The 26912-nt window shown below is 36.2% G+C and overlaps 1 protein-coding gene across 2 annotated transcripts in view; it reads right to left on the minus strand.

Moving 5' to 3' along the window:
• The window catches only part of JAK2 (Janus kinase 2), a 107753-nt gene that overhangs the window by 24840 nt on the left and 56001 nt on the right, over positions 1 to 26912 (minus strand). For both annotated transcript variants that reach the window (XM_027773420.1, XM_006152421.3), the window contains 11 exons: positions 20415 to 20572; positions 17115 to 17226; positions 15141 to 15327; positions 14324 to 14451; positions 11930 to 12064; positions 10090 to 10177; positions 8008 to 8135; positions 6614 to 6752; positions 2281 to 2432; positions 1993 to 2143; positions 529 to 665 (listed from right to left, as the gene is read on the minus strand). In XM_027773420.1, the coding sequence (XP_027629221.1) occupies positions 529 to 665; positions 1993 to 2143; positions 2281 to 2432; positions 6614 to 6752; positions 8008 to 8135; positions 10090 to 10177; positions 11930 to 12064; positions 14324 to 14451; positions 15141 to 15327; positions 17115 to 17226; positions 20415 to 20572 (1515 nt within the window). The remainder of the gene's footprint in view (positions 1 to 528; positions 666 to 1992; positions 2144 to 2280; positions 2433 to 6613; positions 6753 to 8007; positions 8136 to 10089; positions 10178 to 11929; positions 12065 to 14323; positions 14452 to 15140; positions 15328 to 17114; positions 17227 to 20414; positions 20573 to 26912) is intronic.

Genomic DNA, 26912 nt, shown 5'->3' on the forward strand with positions numbered 1-26912 from the left:
GTGCCTCTCTGGTCAAATTAAAAGAAAGAAAAAGAAAGAAAGAAAGAGAGAGAGGGAGGGAGGAAAGGAGGGAGGGAGGGAGGGAGGGAGAGGGAAGGAAGGAAGGAAGGAAGGAAGGAAGGAAGGAAGGAAAGAAAAATAAAAAATAATTCTATAAGGGAAAAAAAAAAAGATGTAGAAAGACTAAGTATTCTTCCTCTATTTCACTGACTCATTTATAATGAACTACAAACTTCCCCGACAAAGAGAGAATTCTATGGTCAAATAAATTTGGGAAATGCTACCTCATTTATCATTTTACTGAAAATGTTCAATGTGCATTATATATTAAAGCCTCTGAGAAGTTCTTCAGTAGAGAGATCTGTTTAACAGAGTACTTCCCCAAAATGTGACAGCTAAATCTTTCTTCTACAAAGACTCCTCAAAAGTTTGTGAAAAGTAGACTTTAGAGACTCCCTAAAGACTTTTTTTTAAAAAAATAAAATGTTGTATGATTATATTCTATTTTTTTTAATTATGAAAATTTACCTTGCCAAGTTGCTGTAGAAATTTCAAGTGTCTTTCTTCAAACTGTGTAGGATCCCTGTCTTCAAAAGCACCAGAAAATCCTAGGGCACCTATCCTCATATTTGGTAACATGTCATTTTCTGTTAATAGTTCATAATCTGGAGAAATTTGAAAAATAAATGTTACCACATTAGGTTGAAAAATACACTCTCTGGGTTAAACTGATACACATTCAAGGTGACCAAAATAATCAGAAATGAGTTCAAAATACTAAGTAACACAGGGAAACTCAAATAGTTTAGATTATATTAATGAGCGTGTTTAAATACATTATCCATAATCTGGTAGGCTTTCAAAGAAATTTTGTAAAGGATAAACAATTACTTTCCAAAATAGAGTTTTAATTTAACCTAAGAATATAGTCTGATTTTTTTAGGTGAAAATGGTGATAAATATTGAAGCAGAATGTACCTATGTATCAAACCATGCACATTTAACTCACTATTTTAAATGAGGAGAGAACAAGCAAAAACAAATCTACCTCATGGTCAGAAAATCAATCAATTATAAAATACGTAGGAACTAATGAAAACAAAAATAATTTTTTAAAAAAGCCCATATAGCCAAACAAACACCTACAGTATACTATTCATCAACTAGAAAGCTAAAATTAGGTTATTAAAGGAGAAAAGTCATTTGTAAAAAAATATAGAGTGCTTTAAAAAGTCATAGTGTAAGGGCCAGCATGACATGGTGGTTAAGGCGCTGGACTCCCACATAGCCAGCTGGGTTTCAGTCCTGAACCAGTGGCTTAAATAATCAAGCATGGGCATGTGTATGTGTGTGTACATGACCCAAATCCCAGGAGAATGGAGGAGACTGCAATGTACCGTCCCCTCGGCAGGGTGATTTCTCACTTTCCTTCTCACTGTCTCTCTCTCTTTCTGGTGAGTGCACATGCTATAGCAAAATAAACAAATAAAAATAAATCCATACTGCATCCCACAAAGATATACATTGAGGGACCAGCAGTTAGCGTAATGGCTATGTCGCTGGACTCTCATGTAGCCGACCGTGGTTCGAGTCCCAGACCCGGAGGATTAAACTCACACCAGGCATGTGTGCGTGCGTGCCCAAGATTTTGAGAGGAGAATGGAAGAGAAGGGATTGCAGCGTGGCCATCCCCCCGGGGGGTGATTTTTCGCTTTCTATCTGTCTGTGTCTTTCTGGTGAGCGCACACGCCCTATACCAAAAACCTCTCCCCAAAAAAAGGATATATATTGAATATAAGTAAACCAGAAATCAAAACTATTTTTTTTTAAAATGGTAAGACTGTTCAATCAAGGAGATCAGAATATGTACAAAGCATGGAAAAGTCACATGACAAATTAAGAAGGCATTAAAATATTAGTAAATATTCATTAAATGTAACGAAGATAGAAAGCTAGCTAGAAAATCAATAAGATTACTTCACCAATACCTACCTGGAGTAAACAAACTGTTAAGATCTCTAATGATGGCTCTGAAAGAAGGCCTAAAATCTGGTTCATAATCCATACAATTATTTATAAGATTGGCTAATTCTGTCCACTTTGGAGCAGGAAGCTGGTGCTTATCTTCATAAAACTGCAGCTTCTATAATTAAAGAATCATACAATGAGAATAAGTTGTATAATATTCTATCAACTTAAAAAAAAAGGTGGTTTATAAAAGTATCAAATAATGTAAAAGAAATATGAAGAACCACAAGTAATTGTAACTTCAAAGCTTACTCTTTGAGAATCAAGAGCACTCAGAGGCTTGTCTCCTCCACTACAGATTTCCCACAAAGTGGTACCAAAACTCCATTTGTCTGTTGCCAAATGTAGGTTTTTAGGATTTTCAATGCATTCAGGTGGTACCCATGGTATTCGCTCCTGAAGAACTTTTCAATGAAAGAAAGAATACAGTAAAAAATCCCCACATGTAAACCACACTATAGGCAAATATTGTAGTTTTCAAACTTATTTGAATAATCAGGTATATTTTGTTTGCTTGTGGGGAGAATGTGCACACAGTTTACATAAGGGTGGAAGGGACCTTTGAGATGGTTTAATTCAGTATCTCAACTTTCACAAGGACAACATTAAGACCCACAATGATTAATTTGCCCAGCCATACAACTTGTTAACAGCATAGACAATTAGAATCCTACACAATGAAGTTAGATCCACTAAACTTTCCATTAAATCAAAGTGTCTGAAGTAGCAGACCATTTTATCTCATCTTATTAGAACTGCCTTCCAAAGAACTTTTTTCCTAAAAACTTTTGCCTCTTTATATTTTTTTGTATTTCTTTATGATGTAGAAGTAGTAAAGATAATGTTGCATCATTATCATACATTCTTTATATTTTTATAGTTTATTTCCTTTATGAGACAGAGAGAGAGGAACACCCTCAACAGGGTTTCATACTAAAATCTCCTCACCTCCCCATTCCCAGCCTTCCCAGCCTGCCAAAATCATGTGCCTGGCATGTACAGATCATCCAGGGAACTGAACCCATGATATTCCATTGGATTTAGTATTGCTTGACCTCTGCATCATGGAGCTAGCCCCATTAAGAGACTTTTGTTTGGGTTATTTTTTATTTTTTTGCCATTGGATACATGTGCTTGCCTGAGACACATAGAGAGAAATGGGGGTGGTGGAGAAGGGAGGGTGAGAAAGTACTTCCCAGGGGGGAGGATTGTCATGTGGTAATCCCATCTTCTCCTTTCTCCTCTCATGATTTTGAGCACAAACACCAGCCAGTCTTTCAAGCTGCTGGGTCTGGGACTTGAATCCATGCAGTTTGCCACTGGGATACAGTGCCCTAAATTCCACACTATCTGCTGGCCCCAAGAGATGTTTTAATGATTTAGCAGCAGTGGCAATTCTTTTTTTTTTTTTTTTTTTTTTTTTTTCTTTAGGGGGGGAACAGCCAGACAGAGACAGACACAAAGAGAGAAATCACCCTCAGAGGGGATGGCCACGCCACAATCCCTTCTCCTTCATTCTCCTCTCAGGATCTTGGGCATGCATGCACACACGCCCGGCGCAAGTTTTAAGCCACCAGGTCTGGGACGCGAACCGTGGTCGACCACGTGGGAGTCCAGCGACATAGCCATTATGCCAACTGCTGGTCCCAGCAGTGGCAATTCTTAATTACATATGAAAAAAATGAGGACAAAGAGGTCCATCACAGTTGATGGATGACTAAATTATAGCAAGATATTCTAGGCATGGAATAGATACAGGTAGGTTCTGCTCAGTTCATAATATTTCCCAAGTATGGTCTTTGACCCCAGCAGAAGGATGTCATTCAAAGAAGAAAGAAGCAGTATAACTTCATCTTCTAGTATTCTGATATATATATAGATAGATAGACAGACAGACAGACAGACAGACAACAGAATAAAGGATAATCTGTTGCATCTTTTGGTATATTTTGGTAAATCAACATAAATCTTTTTGCTGTACATTTAAGAGATTAAAGAAGGCTTTCTCCTTCACCATATGAATAAAATTTTTCCATCTTTACTTCCTATTCTAAAGTTAAAAATTTTCCTGAGATTTTTTTGCCCAATAAAACGCCCTGTTAACAACTACCTTCACTGTCAGATAAACCACCAAGTATAAGAACCATTAACTCAAATAAGATACTACACATTAATACACAAAAATTGATCAACTTAGATATTAAGTTTAGAACATTCAGTTACATAAATTAGCTAATATAATGAAATACAAATTTAAGACTATTTGGGTGGAAAAAACCTCTCTCAACTATCTGATTAAAATTTTACTTTTAACTGATTGTGTTAAATTGAGACACAAAGGAGTATGTGTTTTTGTTTTGTTTTTAGAGAGATTTTTGGCACAGGGTGTGTGCACTTGCCAGGGAGAGACTGAGAGAGAGAAAGAGAGAGAGAGAGAGAAAGAGAGAGAGAGATGAAAAATGAGAAATCACCACCTAGGCGGATGGTCACACTGCAATCCTTTCTCCTCTATTCTCCTCTTGGGAATTTTAGGCACACACACACACACACACACACACACGCCTGGCATGAGTTTCAAGCCTCTGGGTCTGGGACTTGAACTACTGTCGGCCATGTGGGAGTCCAGCACCTTAACCATATGCCACGTGCTGGCCCCAAAATATTTTTTAAAAGTCAGAATTATCTGGGACCAGCAGTTGGCATAATGGCTATGTCGCTAGACTCCCATGTAGTCGACCATGGTTTGAGTCCCAGACTAGGTGGCTTAAACTCACGCCGAGGGCGTGTGCGTGCGTGTGTGCCCAAGATCCCAAGAGGACAGTGGAGGAGAAGGGATTGCAGTGTCGCTATCCCCCCTGGGGGGTGATTACTCACTTCCTGTCTGTCTCTGTCTTTCTGGCAAGTGCAAGTGCCCTATTGCAACCCCCCGCACCCGAAAAAAAAACCAGTCAGAATTATCTGAATGAAACTGAGATCTGAAGCTACTGGATTGACAGAAAAGCCATGACGTCATTTTGCAACAGATGCACTAGTTCATTTCTGGAAGTACTAGAGTCATTCACAGCTACATTACTGCTGTCATTTGACAGCTGACAGTTCTAGCTTTATTCTAAAAACATTAAGCAATTTGGCTGGGTTTTGGAAATTTTACAAGTTGAAGATGGAAGATCAAACTGTGCATTTTCACCATATTTTACTGTTTTACTTCTGCAAGAACAGAGTGCATGGCAAGCCTGTGAACAAGCTTACAGTGAAAATGCTCTATAAGAACGTCAGTGCCAATGATGGTTAATGCAATTCCGTGCTGGTGATGTTGATCTCAATGATGCTCCTCAGTCAGGGTTGATGGCAACAATATAAAGGCATTGACTGTGTCAAACCTAACCTTTCGAACTACATGAAAAATGACAGAAACATTGAACGCCCATCATTCAAGTGTTTACAACCACTTGAAGCTGGGATATGCAAGCAAGCTCGATATTTGGGTTCCTCATGAACTCAAAGAAGCTCCTCTGATGGCCCATATAAACAGCTGTGATATGCTCATTGAACATGAGGAAAACAATTCTTTTTTGAGGTAACTGCTAACTGGTGATGAGAAGAGCAACATCAAAAGCAGACATGCATCAGAGAAAGGTTATGCACTGTCAGACTTCCACTTGTTTCACTCTCTTCAAAACTCCTTGCATGGTATAATGTTCAATTCAGATGAAGCTATAAATTAGCACCTTGTTCAGCTTTTTGCTGATAAAGACAGGTCCTTCTATGGATGAGGAATATGAAGCTTGCTGAAAGGTGGCAAAAGGTTACCAAACAAAATGAGCAATATATCACTGACTGATCTTTGTGTTTCTTTTCTTTTCTTTTTTTGGGGGGGAGGGGGAGAGGATTTTGCTATAGAGTGCGTGTGCTCGCCAGAAAGACAAAGAGAGACAGAGAGACAGAAAGCGAGAAATCACTCACACCCACGGGGGATGGCCATGCTGCAATCCCTTCTCCTCTTGGGATCTTGGGCACGCACACACACGAGCCTGGTGTGAGTTTAAGCCACCGGGTCTGGGACTCGAACTGGGGTCGACTACATGGGAGTCCAGCGATGTAGCCATTACACCATCTGCTGGTCCCATGATATTTACTTTTTATGTAAATAAATGACCTTTGAAAAAATACATCATGACTTTTCTGACAACCTAATAGATCATATACCTTCTCAATGTGTATTTAGTGACTAGGAGAAAGAAAATTTTAGAAAATTTACTTGTTCAAAGAATATTTTAAAATTAACTTTAAAAAGTGAGTAAAATTCTATGTTCAATACATAATTGGAGATTAAAACTGTTTTTTGAAAAATTATTTTACAGTCCATGGTGACATGCTTTAAGAAAGAACGAATGGATGGAGACAAAGATGTAACTAACAATTTAAACTGCTAACAGTGATAGCTAAATTTGCTTATTAATCAAGAATATTTCAATAAAGACATAAATAACGTGCTTTTTATGTTATTATTATTATATAGCATGTTTTTTATGTTATTATTCAAATAAAGTTTAATAAAGTTAAAACCAATCTCTGGAGAACTTACTGTCCTTTGGCAAAACTGTAATACTAATACCAGGATCACTAAGCTTGATGAAAGGAGGATTTCCTGTCTTCCTGTCCTCTTCTCTGATAAGTAGAATATTTTTGGCACACACATTCCCATGAATAAGGGTTTTTTCTTCCTATTAAAAGTTAAATACACATACATTCAAATATCAATTCACAAATTTTTGAGCATTTAAAATGTTCAATACCCCAAAGTAAATTTAAATAATAAAAATAAGAGTATAATAAATATTAATTTAAAGACATGCTCTGAGATAATAAGAGAAGGAAATTTTATGACTAACCCTACTGTCTTACATTTACTTTTTATTAATTGCCAGTGACTAACTATCCCTCCTGTCTTACATTTACTTTTTATTAATTGCCAGAGGTGTATGCATTTCACCAGTGAGAGACCGTGAGGGAGAACACACTCCTCAAGGGGTTATAATCATGTGCAATCCTTTTCCCTCCATTCCTCCATCTTGTTGGGATTTTGACATGCATGTATACATGCTGGCATATTTTTTAAGTCACTGAGGCCAGTAATATCCCTCCTGTCTTACATTTACTTTTTATTAATTGCCAGAGGTGTATGCATTTCACCAGTGAGAGACCGTGAGGGAGAACACACTCCTCAAGGGGTTATAATCATGTGCAATCCTTTTCCCTCCATTCCTCCATCTTGTTGGGATTTTGACATGCATGTATACATGCTGGCATATTTTTTAAGTCACTGAGGCCAGTAATCATACTGCAGTTGGTCATGTGGATCCAGTTCCTTTTAACCACTAGGCTACGGGGTTGGTTACTGTTTTACATTTTCAATGACACAATAACCCTTACCATGATAAAACAAAGTGACATCCAGTGTCACTTCACATTCTGAAGCTGAGGTTCTAAATAGTGTATATTTCTAGAAGGTAGATAACATTAAGAAACATGGTTTCAGGTTAGCAGTAAGGCATAGGTGCGTTCTGAAGTCCGATCACTGGCTAGCCCTCTGGCATTCTGCGTCTCCATCAACACCACTTCCACACTGAACATAACATCCAGTGGCTCACAAATACCGTTACTAGGTATTTTTTCTGCTATTAACACAATTTTTGCATCATTTTTGATTAAAATTTCTAAATCCAAGTGACACAAACTACAGATTGTTCATTAGTAGTTCTAAGAGATTGACTGCATAGCATAACTGTTTCTTTCCAAAGTAGTATTACATAAAAAATATCTGCCTATAATAATCCCTTTCACCAGCTAACAGATTGTTTTAAATGACTGAGCACTCATTTACAGCTTTATTTCTTGTTCTCAGGTCAAGATAATTTCTATAATGCTTCATAAGATAATGCAGTAAGTTTTGATAAAAGGAATATAATAATTACTTACCAGAAAATGCATGGCCCATGCCAACTGTTTAGCTACTTCAAGTTTCCATAATATATTTATAGAATTTTTATTTTTTTTCAGATACGTATCTAGTGATCCAAATTTTACAAACTCCTGAACCAGAATATCTGGAGTAAAATATAAGTCATAATAATAAGGTTCAAGTCTGTAAATGTGTTAAAATATACGATGTAAACTTTCATATATTTATAGTTATATAGGTATTGTAGGTAAAGAAATTAAGTTAAATAAGCAAAACTGATTAATTTAAAGAAAGTCATAATATATATATATATATATATATAATTGCATATTACATATAATTATATGTAAAATAGGACAAATACATAAGAAAATAATCATTAAAATAAAGGTATAGAGACCAGTGTGGATGGTTTAGGGGTAACATTGCTAGACTCTCACATGGCCAAACTCAGTTCAAGAGGGAATACCCTTTCTTTGTCTGTATGAGTTTTGAGAGCCCCTTTCTCAGTTTTTGTCTCCTTCTTGCAGTTCTTCTGTATTTACTATACAAAGTATTCACAGTCATGCTATACTATACATTTTATTTATAAATTTGTACTTTATTGTGCACCCACAGTAGTATTCAGAATAACTAAAAACATTCTAGATTTATATTATTGTGGTATGTCTTATCACTCTCTGGCACCTAATGTATGGTTTTAGTAGGGATAGAATTACATTATTCTAGTTTTGTGTTACATGGTACCTATCAAAAAATACCCTTTGGCACCATGCCCTTTGGCACCATGACACACCACAAGACAACCTCCTTTAAATGCCTTGCTTATTGACTGACTTGCTTATACTCATAGGAACAAAACTCAGTCCTTAAGTGAGGAGTTCTTGTATCAATCAATATAATGTAATATGTATCTCACCCCAGCCAATTTCTATGTTACTAGTGAATTATGACTGCTTTTAAAAAAAAATAAATTTTACATAGTTAATTTTTCTTCTACAAAACTAATTAGATAATCAAATATTCCTGAAGTTTTCTTTTTTCACTTTTTTCTTTTTCTCTTTTGCTTTTTCACTTTTGCTATAGGGTGTGTGTGCCTGCTAGACAGAGACATTAAGAAAGGAAAAGTGAGAAATTATCCCCCAGAGGGGATGCCTATTCTGCAGTTCCTTCTCTTCCATTCTCCTCTTGGGATTTGGGGCACACATACACATGTGCCTGGCATATTTTCCAAGCCGCAGGGTCTGGGACTCAAGTCACAGTCAGTCATGTAGGATCCAGCAGCCTTAACCATTGTGTCACTTGGCTGGCCCCAGTAATGTCTATTCCATTAAACATAAAGAAGAGAATTTTAATTCTGACTCGATTTATCTTTTTCATTTATGCAGTCAAATAGGAAAAACAAATGTTTTACACTCTCTTATCTTTAAAACTGTATTTTTAAAATAGTATTTAAGACATCTTTTGCCAGAGAAACAGGTATTTGCTTCCCCAAACAATCCGGGCTGCTTGTGAGACACATGAAAATTCCCAGCTCTGTCAGGTTGAGAAACATCATTAAATAGAGAGGAGAAGGCAGAACTGCTTTGGCTAGAGGTGAACAGGCAGAATTCTCTTACTGCATAGTTTGTGTTCATAATTCCAAATGTATTTGTACTGAAAAGGCAAATTTTCCAGTATTATGCTGAATGAGTTATAATCTGTATTGCTAAATCTGTATTGCTATGGTAAACACAGGTGGGGAGACAGTTATCTCTATAATATATAAATTCCATTTATTTGTTATAATGTATAAGTTTATTTGTTATAATGCATAAATTCCATTTATTTGCTATAATGTAATACTCTATCATTGGGGCACTGTAACACAAAGCACATGAAATATCTTCTGTACTTTAACTTCATTAATTGGTTTCCTTTCTTATAAGACATAACTAGACATTCCTGCAAATTTCAGTTTCAACAATGCTTAACATCTGTCAAAATATTATGTATACTGATAGTTAACTAAGATCCTGAAATTGAATTTTCTATATAAATAATAATGGATTCTCTGAGAAAGACATGGCATTTGTATAGAAAGTAGTGGTCTTACTTACTTTCCTCTCCACAGACACATACTCCGTAATTTAAAACCAAATGCTTGTGAGAAAGCTGGCTCATCATGCTTGCTGCTTCAAAGAAAGACTAAAAAAGAGAAAAACAAAAAATCTAGAAGAATTATTGTCTAATCATAGTCTGTAACTATTCATAGTTCAGAAAGATACTCTCTGCCATAGAGATAGGCACTTTCTTCTACTCTCAGCAGAACTACAGTTAAAGTCCTTATGTGCTTTGGTTCCCTTATATGGACTTTGAACTGTCAACAACCTCGATGTTAGGGTTCATTCTGAGCAAACCCCTGAATAAGCCTGGATGGAAATAGCAATGAGAGAGAGCAAAAATGATCCAGGGCACCACGAATGCTGCTAGCCAAACACGCTTAGACCATATTACCTAGAATAGAAAACAGAGGTAACACCTAGAGGTACACAACAGATATTATGATTTAGGACTCAGATAATGAATATAAACTTTAAATAATACTGCCTAAAACCTTATGAGGTCTTTGTGCATAAAAAGTACCACGAGGGAACCAGCAGTTAGCGTAATGGCTATGTCGCTGGACTCCCACGTAGTCGACTGCGTAGTCGTTGCGTCCCGGACCTGGTGGCTTAAAACTCACTCCGGGCGCATGTGCGTGCGTGCCCAAGATCCCGAGAGGAGAACGGAGAAGAAGGGATTGCGGCATGACCATCCTCCCTGGGGGGTGATTTCTCGCTTTCTGTCTTTATGTCTCTCTCTGTCTGTCTGGCGAGCGCATGTGCCCTATAGCGAAAAAAAAAAAAATCTCTCAAAAAAAAAAAAAAAGTACCACGATACCTATGTCAAGACACTGGCATGGTATTAACATCACCCTAACTCAACTAAACTTTGACTAGAACTTGTGGATATCGTTGTTCAGAGGATTAACAATTACCAACATTGTGGAGTTCTGAATTAGAAGAACTCTTTGGGTATGTTTCACACCTTCCTCCAACATCCTTTAGGATAGTCTAAATACATACATAAATATTTTGTCATGTTTGGTGATGTCATGCAATGTTCAGCACTCTGGCAACTGGCGACTGGGTTTCTGTCAGATAGCCTGTCTGTATGAGACCCAGAGGTTTGCATATTTCACTCAGTGTGTTCCTTAGTACAACGCCCTTCAAACTTTTTTTTTTTTAAGTAGGTGAAATAGTTGAAGAACCTCCATGGAACTCATAAAGCCCTTGGGAACCAAGTTTGAAAACTACTGTCTCAGTATATGCAGATATGTAGTGACACTCACAACACAATGCTAGAAGTAAGTTTGTAAGTATTTGCTATTTTTAAAATTCTATCAGGGTGTCAGGAAAATCATGACATATTTTTCTATGCTTAACTATGCAAAAATACATCATGACTTCCTGACAACCTAATATGATATTTTTACAGTCCCAACAGAATGAATGCTTACAAAGATTCTTGATATGTACACTTTTAAAAGTAACAATTTGGAGGACCAGCAGATGCCATAATGGTTATGTCGCAGGACTCCCATGTAGTTGACCATGGTTTGAGTCCTGGACCCAGTGGCTTTTAACTCACTCTGGTGCATGAGCGTGCATGCCCAAGATCCCAAGAGGAGACTAGAGAAGGGACTGTGATGTGGCCATCCCCTAGGGGATGATTTCTCACTTTCTGACTGTCTGGCAAGCACACGAGCCCTGAAGCAATTAAAAAGATATATATACACACACTCATATATATTTGAAATAAAAAATTTGAAAATCTGCATGCATGAATGATATATGTATGTAAGAGCACATTTTCAATTAGCATAAACTGCAGGAATCACATAAGGAATATACGCACCTCTGAATAGTTTCTATGTGCTTTATCCAAAACTTTCAAAAGAACCTCTGTTTCATGTAGTTGACCATAGTCTCCTACTTCTCTTCTTACACCTTTAAAAATTTTTGTAAAAGTGCCTTGGCCAAGGCTTTCATTCTTTAAAAAGAAAAACAGGTAAGATAAAAATTAGTAAAGATACAGATGTGGAAATTAAGAGATATGTTCAATGACAAAGAATTTTTAAAAATCCATGAACAAGTATTTTCCTTAAAAACAAACTCAGATTTGAGATTCCAAATTAATTCTTTTATTCAGCTTCCTTAAATAGTAATAAAAGACAGAAAACAAGAATTAATAAATAAAATCTATTTTGGCTCAATCCTGTTTTTTAACTATGAAAGTGGCTTTATCACTTTTTTCAGAGTCAGTATTTATACCTACATTATTTACATGTGAAACCTTTTCTTCATTTGCCTTTCCTACTAACGTGATAGAAAGGAAGTGCAGAGATCCGTGATCTGTGGAGGCAGAACAGATCCTGTTCCTTATCATCACATACTAGCTGTGTGACTTTGTACAGGCTATTTAATCTCTGTGCTGCAGTTGTCTTGGCCCCTTCATCTGAGGAATGAGAATAACTATTTTCCCCCACAGGACTGACAAGAACAGTAAGTGAAAAAATATACTGAATCACCTGGTACAGTGCACGATCTACAGTAAATGCACATTAAGTACTTGCTATTATGAACACTAGTACTAGTATTTCTTAGATATGCTTACAGAATAATTGTTGGAAGACTGTACTCTGAAGCAGTGCTGCCTAGAAACACAAACTCTACCACTTACTAGTTTTGTTATGTTAGTCAAGCTGCCTGGCCACTCTGTACTTTTGTTAGTCATATGAGAATTCATATCTTCTATAATTATGAATAATTATATCTATTGCTTCCCTTATGGAACTCAGACATTAACTGGTCTACCATTCACATCCCTTAATCTGTCTTTCATAATTTCCATTTCTTTCTCCCTGTCTCTCTCTGGTGAGATTAAGAAATAATAATAAAAAATAAAATTAAGTAAATAAAACAATTCTTTAAAAAAATACCTTGTTATTTTCTCTTGTTTTCAAACTCTTTTTTATCTTTACAGATGTGTATATGAATATGATACTTTCTATTGGAAAACTCTGTTATACAAAGTTCTTAGAGATCTAACTTTGCTATTTGTTAATATATTGACTCTTGCTTAATTCTGGATTATTTCCCTGTATGTTTCTAAATTTTCAATAAAAACTCATGTTTGGAGTGGTTTTAAATGCAGTAATCCTGTGTGGCTTACTCTAAGAGTATGTTCTTCCAAGATTTTGCATTCATATTTCTAATTACCACAGGATTTTTGTTCAATATCACTTATTAATTTATTAGCTTAGGGTTTTTTAGATTAGTCAAGTAGTATAAATAAACCAAAACTTAAAAGCTTATACTTATACATTCTTTTTTTTAAAGAATTATTTATTTAATTTTATCTTTTATTATTATCATTATTTAAATTTTTTTGCTACAGGACACAATGCATGAGAGAGAGAGAGAGAGAGAGAGAGAGAGAGAGAAAGTGAGAAAGCAAGCCTCCAGGCCATGTGGGAGTCCAGTGCCTTAACCACTATACCACCTGCTGGCCCCTATACTTACAAATTCTTAGGAGAGACTCTTCCTCACTAAGAGCCCAAGTAAAACAGACAGTGACCTTTTTCTTCCCTTTTACCAATGGGCGAATTTTTTATATTCCATATATTGTTTTACTGAGAATGTATTCACTTCAGGTCCTGGTTTTATTCAGAGATGATTTTATTTTAACTCCTGCCTTGCATAAGCCTATGACCTGGCCCTCTTTTCTGTATTGCTTTTAAATCTTAACTCCCTGACAAGTGAGAATAATCCCCACCTTCTATCACCACTAAGCGAAATCACCGGCTCTTATGCACTATATTGTTTTGAGTTCTTAATTTTTTTTAACCTCTTGAATTCTTTACGTTCTTGAGAACTTGACAGTTTGTATGAAAATATTTTTAAATTCTTAAGATTTACAAACAAATTTAAATTTCTGGAAAGAGTATATTATTTCATTCTTAAAATAATTTCTCCAATCTATAACAAAATGTTGGTATATTTTCCATAAGAAATAAAGGTATTTAAATGGCAACTTAACTTTTATAATACAGGTTTATAACAAAATACTGGGTCATCAGAAAGTCATGACACATTTTTACATAGAAAAACATTAAAAAAAAAGTCATGACTTATCTAATGATCCAATAGTTACAAATGTTTCATGAATGTAATATGGGATAGGAAATCGAGAAAATAGATGTTATGTTAAAATGACAAAAATAATCATAATCGGCATCTAATGACTTACAAATATTAAATCTTCATTTCTGATTTTGTGAAACACCATTTGGTTCACATTATTATGCCTCTGTAATGTTGGTGAAGTTGGTACATCAGAAACACTATTGGTTCTGAAGACCAGAAGGTTTGATTTATCTGAAAAAAATAAACAAACAAAATAAAATACATATGTGTGTGGTGTATGTATGTCTGTGTGGGGAGCATCAAAACACACTGAAGATAAAAATCTCTCCAAAGATGAGTCAAATGAAATGTGTTCTGTATATAAAAAATGCTTAATAACTGTTTATCGTTCATTTTATAGAAAATTATTTTAAAGGTTTATCCATTGAACTTTGATGTTTTCTTCTCAGCTATTTTATATATTCAAAATCATAATCACTTCCTTAATTCACAAACTTCTAAGAATTTTAATAATTTTTAATGACTTATTATTTCAAGAAATTTCCAACCTTAGTATCCTTATTTTTAAAAATACAGATTTTAAAATCCTAAAAGAGTATGAAAGTTTTTATTTGAAACAACATAATAACACTTGGTAGTAAGGACTTCAAGTTCAGTAAATAGGTGACTGATTCATAAGCAATTACTCTCTCTAAAATGCCATTTTAGGATAATATAATTTCAAGTCGCTTCTAGACAAATCAAACCAAACTGAACAATACTATCTGATGATGCTTATAACAACAGAATGAGACAAAATTAGTTAGTTTCTGGAGCTGTTTCTTTCATATTTCTTTTGAAATCAATATGCTAAAGATAATCTTCTACTACAAACACGATCCATAATCTGTATTTTTGAAATAACAGGAAAATTATTTTACCTTTTGGCTTTGGGGGACAGCATTTAGTAAACTGAAAAATGATACTGTCTGAGCGAACAGTTTCCATCTGGTAACAATTCAAAAGATCCTTAAGATTATTAAAGTTCTTCTTAGTCCCACTGAGGTTGTACTCTCCTTTCTCGTTTTTTGTAATCAAACAATGTTTATATTCAATGACATTTTCTCGCTATATAAGTTTAATTACAAAGAGAAGGAAATATCAAAATGGACATCATAGTGATTATTCTGACAAAATGGATAACACAAAAACAACCAGCAGAATATTTAGACACTTGAAGCATGAATCATAACTTGATTCCTCAACAAGGCATCTACAGTTTTGTAGCTCACAGAAATGGCTTGAGAGTTGATTTTATTAAAAAGCAATTAAGAAAGCAATGATAAGGGACCAGCAGTTAGCGTAATGGCTATGTTGCTGGACTCCCACATAGTCGACCGCGGTTCGAGTCCTGGACCCGATGGCTTAAAACTCACACCAGGCGCATGTGCGTGCGTGCCCAAGATCCCGAGAGGAGAGTGGAGGAGAAGGGATTGCGGCATGGCCATCCCCCCTGGGGGGTGATTTCTCACTTTCTATCTCTCTGTCTGTCTCTGTCTGTCTGGCGAGCGCACGTGCCCTATAGCAAAAACCTCTCCAAAAGAAGAAGAAAAAAAGAAAGCAATGATAATTAACAATACCATCTTTATCATTTATAAGATAAAGTCTAAAACTAGAGTAGCATATAGGGTCTTCCATGAGGTGGTTTCTGCCTCTAACTCAAATTGTGGCTCCCGTCCCCTCCCACCCATTGCGCCCCCTGCCACTTCCAACCTACAACCATGTTAAATGGTTTAATGAGTTTCAAGGAAATGCCCTACTGTTTCATGTGTTGAAAACTGTTTCATACACTCTACCTATGAATGTACACACACTCCCTCTGAGCAATATATTTCTATTCATTCTTTGAAACTCAATTCAAATGTCACTTTTTCTCTGTGATCCTCTCAAACAACACTTAACTCCATTGCATAAGCAGATAAACAACCATTCCTTTGTGCCACTATTATCCTTGTTTAAGTATCTCTACTACAGAACTTCAAAAAATGTTGTGGTTCCTTAATGTCTTACACATTGTACCATGAACTTGTTCATTCATCTATTTCTTGAGCTGCTTTTCACAGTCATCCTACATAGAACCATTTATATAAAATCTACTAATACCTCAAGGCAACCTCAAGTCCTTCCTACTCCAAAAATATCTTTCATATAGCCAAAGATCAGATAATAAATTTTATATAAATTTAAACAAAATATTTGTTTTCAAAAGGTAAGATAAATTTATAAGCTGCTATTAAGCTTCTCAAGATTTATACCATGAAATGATATGAATAATATTATCTTTTTAGAAAATTTTATATAGTAAATAATCTTAAAGGAAATCCAGGATGATCTGTATTAATAGTGAAGTTCTATTGTGATTTCATACTCAAAAAACACATTACAGATCACTATTTTTAATATTAGAAAACAGCTTTAAATGTACTGTGTCTCTGTTTCTTTGTTACCACCCTACTTTGCCCTAATTCTGTAGCCATTGGTAGAAAACAAAAAAAATTGCTTCTGATTCATTTTGTTCTACATGACTTGGTAAGGATTTTCATTTTGGGAATAAAAGAGACTTCAAGGGATTTGGTAAAATACCATCTGACACACTGATGACAGCAACATTCTAAAACCAAAAACACATAGCAAATAAAACCACAAAACATTCTAAATTTTATATTTCTGTGAAAACCCTAGGAGTTATATCTTGTTTAACTGTATAGAATCCCTGTGGTAAACTAAGCATTATTAAGCTAGTTAGCCTATCCAAAGTTGTAATTTTCAACATTACAGGAAATCCACTAGATAAATATGCAGGGGAAATTACATGGCCTAAATAATATTAACATGAATAAATATGACATACTAACCTCAACAGCAAAAGTCAGAAAATACTTATTAAAGTCCTTAGGACTACATCGAAGAACATACAGTCCAGTCTGATTACCTGCTTTCTTCAATTTACTGATCGCAAAATCCATTCTAAAGGTAAAGAAGAAGAATTTAAATGACAACATAGCAAGACTATTGCAGTAAGACTATCATCTAGAAAAATTTAAAGTCAAATCTAAAATTCTCAGGCTTTTAAAAAAATTCCTTTTATTTTGGGATCGGCAGGTGGCGTAATGATTACATTGCTGGACTCTCACATAGTTAACTACAGTTCAAATCTTGGACCCAGAGGCTTAAAACTCATGCCGGGTGCGTGTGCATGCATGCCCAAAATCCTGAGAGGAGTATGGAGGAGAAGGGATTGCAGTATGGCCATCCCCCCAGGGGTGATCTCTCACTTTGTTTCTCTGTCTCTCTGGAAAGCACACATACCCTATAGCAAAACTTTCTCTTTAAAAAAAGAAAAATTCCCTTTATATGTTTAGCAATATATTTTCAAGGAAAAAAAAAAAGTGCTATGCTACTTGCAGCAAGTTCAAACCAATTCAAGAGGCTATTACATTGTTTTAAAAATGCATAAAAGAGGGAACCAGCAGTTAACGTAATGGCTATGTCACTGGACTCCCATGTAGTCGACCGCGGTTCACGTCCTGGACCCGGTGGCTTAAAACTCACGCCGGGTGCGTGTGCGTGCGTGCCCAAGATCCCGAGAGGAGAATGGAGGAGGAGAAGGGATGGCGGCGTGACCATCCACCCTGGGGGATGATTTCTCGCTTTCTGTCTCTATGTCTCTCTCTGTCTGTCTGGCGAGCGCACGCGCCCTACAGTGAAAAATCTCTCAAAAAAATGCATAAAAGACAGCATTATGAAGCAAAACCATGAAAAAAGATTCATTTGAATGTTCTGCTTTTCATAAATATAGTATTTTTTTAAGAGATAATTTTTCTATAAGGTGTGTACCAATGCCTCAATCACTATGCCACCTACTGGTCCCACAAATATAGTATTTTAAGGACCACATTCACTCTCATAAAACTTTAACTATATACATAATACATCCCAAAACACTTTTTTGCCATAGGGCACATGTACTCATTGAAGAAAGGGAGACAGCAGGGAAAATGAGAAATCATCCCCTGGGGGGATGGACACACTACAGTCCCCCTCCTCTATTTTCCTCCAACAATTTTTGAACATGCAAGCACATGTGCCTGGTGTAATTTTCAAGCTCCCAGGTCCAGGACTTGTACTGCAGTCAGCCACATGACAGTCCAGCTGACTTTAACCACCATACACTTGCTTGTCCCTAAAAAATACTTATTTCTCTCTCTTTTTTCTATTTTATTTAAAAAAATTTTTAAATTATTTTTATGTCTCTTCTATATTATGTCTCTTCTATACAAGCAACACCAATTACTAATATAAAAATCAATGTTCATTATTTTGATATTTAGTACAATACCAATGTCTAACAGAAGATCCATGACAACTTTTTGAAATTTCACATCTTGAAAAGAAAGCAAATCATAATTTATATGAAAGCAAGAACTATTTCTGTTTCACTTATCAACATATTTTTTATACATCAATCAGTGCTTGCCCACGATAAGTAGTAAATCAGTAAATATTCTATAAATAAATGAGAACACTTGAATAACTGGACAAGTAAATGGACTAATGAAGGTAGGAATTCTAATACTGAACATGTAAATTATAGACATAATGTTAAAGTAGTGCAGCTATTTCATAACAATCAAACTTACTACTAAGTAGACTTTAAGCATAAAATGAATGAAGCCTTAAATATCACCCATGGTAGTGTTTCTCAAATATTTAGAGGTGGAATAAGTATAAGAAACATATGTTCACAATCTCAGATATTTCCTCTCATATTCTTCAAACTGGTATCAATTAAAGCACACGGTAGCTGAGAGATTAGGCTACAAAGATGTTATACAATTGTTTATGGGTCAATATGGAAAATATTAGCCACATATAGCTACTTAAATGACAACAAATGAAAACAAATTAGATTTTTAAAATTTATTTTCTCCATTTCTCTAACCACCTTTCAAATGCTAAATAGTTATATGTAGCTAGTGGCCACTGTTTAAATAGACCAGATACAGAACATGTCCACCATTGTAGAATATTCTACTGTACAGTACTAGATTGAAATATGGACATCAAGAACCAGCAGTTAGCATAATGGCTATGTCGCTGAACTCCCATGTAGCCGACCATGGTTCGACTCCTGGACCTGGTGGCTTAAGCTCACACCAGGTGCATGTGCGTGCATGCCCAAGATCCTGAGAGGAGAATGGAGGAGAAGGGATTGTGGGTGTGGCCATCCCCCCAGAGGGGTGATTTCTTGCTTTCTATCTCTGTGTCTCTCTCTGTCTTTCTGGCGAGCACACGCACCCTATAGCAAAAAATCTCTCCAAAAAAAAAAAGAAAGAAAGAAAAAAAGAAATATGGACATCATATACAGCATATGTTTGAAGCTTTTAATAAAAGGAGATGGAGTATCCAAAAATGATTATGACATGGTTCTTCTGCAGTATTACAAACTAATAAAACGTAAATTGGAGGTCGTGTTTTTAAGTAACACCCAAGAGTTAAACACATATAGAAAACTAAATATTAAACTTACGTAAGTTTTAAGTATTATAGATTGGGACAAAGATGGTAAGTTAGATCCTCAAAAATTCTACTTATTATGTCATTTGACTGCAAATAGACTTTTGTTAAAAAAGTTAAAACTTCAAATTGAGATTTTCCCCCTAAACTCCTAAACCTACATCACTCTGTTGTATAAAATCTTCTTTGTAAATATATCATTTACTTCCTAAAAAAAATATACTTAAGAAATCTGTATTATTCAGACAGGCCTAAGATCTAGTGATTAAGGGAGCTAGAACCCACATGGCTGACCACATGGTTCAAATCCCAGCGCTCAGAGCTTGAAAAACATGCTGGGTGTGTGTACGTGCATTCCTCAAATCCTGATAGAAGAGAGAAGTAGAGAAGAGATTGTGGCCATGACCACATTGAGGGGCTGTTTGCTCCCTTCCCCTATCTCTCTCTCTCTCTCTCTGGGTGTGTCTATGTGCATGCCTCAAATCTTGATAGGATAGAGAAATAGAGAGTGACTGTAGCATGATCATGCCCTATTGGGGGGCTGTTTTCTTCCTTTCTCTCTCTCTCTCTGTCTTTTTCTTTTCCAAGCATACACGAACTCTGGCAAGATTTTGTAAAGTTTATTATATTATACTCACGAAATTGGGCCATGACAGTTGCTTTGTATATTTTCAAGTACTGTTGGAGGTGCTACTTCTTTACAGAGATAATGATGTGCATCTGCTGTTAATCTATAATATCCATCAATTAATGACACAAAAGACAAAGCTTCTTTTAATGAGCTAAGTTCAATTTCCTAAGCAGAGAAAAGGAAAAAAGTATCATTTAAAAAGTCAACTCATGCTAAATATTGAAAATTCTCTTTCCTTTATATTGTGAAATTAATTCTCTCTTCTATATTGTTTTTCTTCTAAATTGCTCAAATGTCTTTTTGGGTCCAAGTTAACCAATGTGGCTTACAAGTCTGATATTTAAGAACCTCCTGAATATGCCTTCCCACTTATAGTTCACACTACAATCATGAATTTACTATATTTTCCAAATCCCTATTAGTCGAACATGGTGATTTTAACAATTAGAACTCTATTTAAGCTTACATAAAAGTTGGTATTAACAGAAATCATGGACATTTAATACTATATAAACCAATTATATAGTATTAAGTTTATAAAGTACTCATGTTATAAACTAAAGTGTTAGGATATATAGCTATGCTAAGACTGTATCATTACATATACATATATGACCATATAAACAGCCTAAAATGCAGTGTTACCTAATGGAGAAACATATATACACATATTAAATCATTTATACTTATACATTTAAATACATATTTTAACATATTTACATGTATAAAAATAATTAGATTATATAATGAAAATAGAAAAGCAGTCAGATTATATCATGAAAAGAAACAACCAAAAAGATGTAATGCCTAGGATTACACTTTACAACAAATGCACAAAAATGGAGCCAGGAGATAGCATAGTAGTTATGTCACTGGACTCCCATATGGCCAACTGCAGTTTGATTCCTGGTCTTGGTGGCTTGAAACTTGCTCTGGGCGCATGGGTGTGCATGCCTAAGATCCCGAGAGGAGAAAAAAGGAGAAGGGATTGTGGCGTAGCCATCCCCACTTGGGGGTAGTTTCTCACATTCCCTCTCCATTGTCTCTCTCTCTCTCCCTCTCCTCCCCACCCCACCATGAGCATGCACTCTAAGGCAAAAATCTCTATAAAACAAAAACAAAAACAAACAAAAAAAGGCACAAAATTATTAGAAAATCTTCAAAATATTCTTGCAAGATCCAACTTTTTATTTGAGTAACAGAAAATTAGCCATTTTCTTATAAATGGGAATGTTCTAGAGATGCAAAAACCTTCCTAAATTATTTTTATAGTTTATCATAATCACAGTAAAAATAGAAACAGGTATTAGATGACATAGCCAGGAAACAGGTAAATATAGGATTAAAAATGAAAAAACAAGTAACAAACCTAAGAAAGATGAGAAGAAAGATCTTCCCAGGAAAGTGAAAAAGGGATCCCTAAGGATTATAGCTGTGCAAAGAAATAGCTGGATCTAGGCAGTTTCCTATCCACATTAAAGAATAAAACTCAGGGACCAGCAGTTAGCGTAATGTCTATGTCGCTGGACTCCCACATAGTTGACCGTGGTTCAAGTCCTGGATCCGGTGGCTTAAACACACGCCAGGCATGTGTGTGTATGGGCTCAAGATCCCGAGAGGAGAATGGAGGAGAAGGGATTGCGGCGTGGCCATCCCCCCGGGCGGTGATTTCTTGCTTTCTGTCTCTCTGTCTCCCTGTGTCTGGTGAGTACACGTGCCCTATAGCAAAAACCTCTCCGAAAAAAAAAAAAAGTGATGATTTGTGAGGCAGTCACATGGGACAGTTACTGGCTCATGTCTGGAAACCTCTGATTATCCTGGGTATGTGTGTGCCCATGTTATGGGCTGGATGAGACTAGGGGGTGGATAATGGCATTAATATATTGACACATTATATATGATATATATTATATATATATCCCTCCCTCCCTTCATTCCTTCCTCATTCATGGGATGAATAAATAAATAAATAAATAAATAAACCAAAGGTGCTATAACATATACTATAAACAAATATAAAAGACAGGATTATAAACCCATATATCTAATAAGCAATTAATACTCAATATACATTTGGGAGAAAAAACCTACAAATTAGTTTAAAATTTAAAAAAATAAAATATATGGGGAACCAGCAGTTAGCATAATGGCTATGTCGCTGGACTCCCACGTAGTTGATCATGGTTCGCGTCCCAGACCCGGTGGCTTAAAACTCACGCCGGGCGCGTGTGCGTGCATGCCCAAGATCCCGAGAGGAGAATGGAGAAGGGATTGCGGCGTGACCATCCCTACTGGGGGGTGATTTCTCGCTTTCTGTCTGGCGAGCGCACGCGCCCTATAGCGAAAACCTTTCAAAAAAAAAAAATAAATAAAATAAATAAAATAAAAATATGAAAAGACAATCCACAGAACAAACATAAATGCCTTACTTATATACATATAAGAAATTAATCAATCTCAGGTTCTAATTAAGAAAATGCAATGTAACAATAGGACACTAGTTCTTGGCCTATTAATTCGGGAGAAAAATAAAAAGACTAATAACATCCAATATTGGCAAAGGATACATCACATATATACATACACACATATATATGTGTGTGTGTGTATTCAATTTCAAACATATATATTGGAAAGGCATTTGGGAGACAATAAAACATTAGTCTTTAGGTTTTACATGTTTATACCCTTTGACCTAGCAATTTCACCTATTGATATCTCTCCTAGTGATACACTGATACATGTATATACAAAGGCATGCATAAGGGATCAGTTGTGGCATGGTGGTAAAGGTGGATGGATCCCACATGGCTGAGTGGGTGGTTTGAGTCCCAGACTCATTGGCTTAAAAAATGCACCAGGCACGCATGCATGTGTGCCCAAAACCCTAGAGTAGAATGGATGAAAAATGATTGCAGCATGGACATTTTACCTCGAAAGGTGCTCTCTCACAAACATACCTGTCTTTTATTTATTTATTTTTTGGAGAGGTTTTTTTTGCTACAGGGCACGTGCACTCGTCAGAGAGACAGAAAGCGAGAAATCACCCCCCAGGGGGGATGGCCACGCCGCAATCCCTTCTCCTCCATTCTCCTCTCAGGATCTTGGGCACACACGCACACATGCCTGGTATGAGTTTAAGCCACCGGGTCCAGGACTTGAACCGCGGTCAACTATAAGGGAGTTCAGTGACATAGCCATTATGCTAACTGCTGGTCCCAACATACCTGTCCTACAGCAAAATAAAAGAGAGGGAGAGAGAGAAAGAATGCATAAAAAAGTCTGCTTATAGCACTTTGTGTAATAATAAAAATGACAAGAACTAAATATCTATCAGAAGAAAGATGAATTGCTAAATACATTATAAATTGAAGCATATATACAATATAATGTGATATGCAATAATTTTTAAAAAACTAGATCTACATGTACATAGAATAATCACTAAAATATCTTGTTAAGCAAAATAGAGGCAGGCCAGCCCTGTAGCACAATGGTTAAGAGCTGTGTACTGGAAACTGAATCCTAGTCCCATGGGCTTGAAAAATATGCTAGGCTCATGCCTGCACTTGGGTGGGGGATGCTTTTTCTAGCTCCTTCTGTATCTGGCAAGTAGATACCAAGGGAAAAAAAAAAAAGTGAGTTAAAGGACAATCTATTCTGGCAACACCCACTGGAATGCAGCTGAACACAATTCTACCCCTCCTTCCAGCTGCGTGGACTTCCATAGACCAGAGGACCAACCCAGCTTGTGCTACTGGAAGTGCATGTGGAAGTATGGGCAGATTTGAACAATTTAGCCCTGCCCCTGAGCCTACAGGAATACTGTAACTCCAGTGTTTGCCCCCCACGTGTGGAAATACACACAGGCTTACAGACCTATGCAGCTTGTGCCATCAGATCAACTACGCTTGCACCAATGGTCCCAGGCAGCTAGCAACTGGACTCATGCAGTTTATGCCACTGGACACATGAAGTTCCAATGCAGTCCCATAGTCCGGCACTGGAACACAGATGGTAGACAATACACAGCTCCATCTCTGCTCCCCAGCTGCACAGCAGCAATGCATACTTCTCCCTCAGCCTCACAGCCTTCCAAACAGGTATGCCCAGTATCTTTCTGTACCAACAACAATCCCTGCCATGACCACTCACCTGCACTGAACTACCTATAGAGGGGTACAACAGCTATGGAGAGAATTAGGTACTGGAGAGGGCAGCTTCTTCTATCTCTAAGGATTACCCACAAATGGGTAAACAACTAGCTATCCCTTGAGTCATGACTTCTACATCTTTCCTAAGTATGACTCATCCAAAGCACTGGTTATTACTTATTTTCAGCTGATAGTCTCAGCTGATATTTTGTCAGTTACTACACCAAAATAAGGACCCTACTCCCTATAGGGTCTGAGAACTCAGGCAACGGCAGCAGTCATGATCAGTTCAAGGAAACCTATCCCTTCTACAGGTAGAACACAAATACACAACATTAATCTCCCCAGAACTCAAAACTGCTGGCCTGAAAGGCCCATAGTGTTCCCATAGGTGTCTCAGAAAATACAGTCTTTGATTAAGTAAAGACCTAAAATAAAACACTATTAACTATAAAACTTAATACAGAAATTGTGAAGAAGTAAGTACTCCAACAGAATCTTAAAAAGCAGTAAATGGACACAAGAAACACACACAAATAAAACTAAGGAATTCTCTATCTTTCTCCCAAAGAAACACACCAGCTCCACACTAAAAACAGACAAAATTCAGAAAATCACACCAATGTTGGAAATGAATTTTAGAATATCAATAACAAAACTTAATGAGCTACAAGAGAACAAAGATGGACAACTTCAAAACATGAGAAAAAGAATGCAAGACATGGGGAGAGATTCAATAGAGAAACATCTTTTAAAAGAAACAAGTCCTGAAGATGAAGAAGACAATACAGGTAATAAAAAATTCTGTAAAGAACATCAATATTATGTTATACCATGCAGAGGGAAAAAAAATCTCTGAATTCCAAGATTAAAACTTTGAAATAGTCCAATCTGTCAAAAACAAAGAAAGAAATAACCATTAAAATGAAAGCATATACAAATTACAGAATATGGGTATCCTGGAAGGTAAAGAGATGGGAAAAAGCAGAGAAAATTAATTTCATAAAATATTAACTAAAAACTTACCAAACCTACACAGTGATACAGATATTCCAGATCCAGGAAATTCAATGAATGCTAAATAGATTCAACATAAGATCTTCTCCAAGGCACATTGTAATCAAAAGTCAAAGACAAGGAGAAATTTTTAAAAATGGCCAAGTATAAGTGCCATGTTATCTATAAAAGATACTCTATTGGGGCAGTCAAGTAATGTGGTAGTTAAGGTACTAGATCCTACATGGCCAACTGTGCAGTTCGAGTTCCAGACCCACCAGCTTGAAAGACATGCTGGGTACACATGAGTCCATGACCAAAAATCCCAAGAGAGACTGGAGAAGGGACTGCAGCATAGCCACCCGCTCCCCACCCCAGTCCTCTTCTCTCTCTGGTGAGCCATGTGCATACCACAACTGAACTAAAAGAAAAAAAAAAAAAGGATACCCCATCAGACTAACCTCAGACCCCTCAGCAGAATCTTACAGACCAGGATGAATAGAACAACGTTGTCAAAATTCTTTTAAAAAAAAAAAAAAAAAAGAAAGCTTGAACCCTGCAAAAATTTTCTTTCAAATTTGAAGGAGAGGTAAAATCATACCCAGACAAACAAAAATTAAAAGAATTCACCAATACTATCTATACTGGCACTTTAAGAAACATTTAAAGGGGCTGACACTGTAACTTGGTAGTTATGGGAAGCCGGATCTCACATGGCAACCACAGTTAGAATCTTGGCCCCAGCAGCTTGAAAAACATAGAGTATGTGCTGTGTGTGTCCAGAATCCCAACATGATGAAGTGAAGAAGAGAATGCAGCAGGACTATGCCCTACTGGAGTATGCTTTCTCCTTCTCCCTCTGGCAAGTATATATGCCCTTTGGCAATTGAAAAAAAAAAAGAGGAAGAAAAAATAACAAAAAGAACTACTGACAAGACAGAAAAGAAGGACAGACAGAAAGACAGACAGACCGAAGGGAATACTACATCTGGAAAGAAAAAGAAGTAAATATTACCATGGAAATATGTAAAGCTATAAAATTCAGCAGTAGAATAAACAAACAGAATGATTCAATTCCTTTCACAATGGAAATATACCAAAGAGCAAAGATAAATCATAAGAGAAGAAAAAAGAAAGGAAAAAAGAAAACACATAAAAAATAGGAATTAACCAACAAAATGGTAGCTGTAAATCTGTATGTATCAATAATGTCACTGAATATAAACAGATTAAACTCCCCAACCAAAACATACAGATTGGCTAAACTGATTTTAAAAAAAAAACAGGACCCTTCTATATGTTGCTCGCAAGAAACATACCTTGCTAATGTGTGAAATACAAAAGACTGATAGTGA

The sequence above is a fragment of the Tupaia chinensis genome, unplaced genomic scaffold, assembly GCF_000334495.1.
Source record: "Tupaia chinensis unplaced genomic scaffold, TupChi_1.0 Scaffold000354_1, whole genome shotgun sequence".
In the NCBI taxonomy this organism is placed as follows: domain Eukaryota; kingdom Metazoa; phylum Chordata; class Mammalia; order Scandentia; family Tupaiidae; genus Tupaia; species Tupaia belangeri.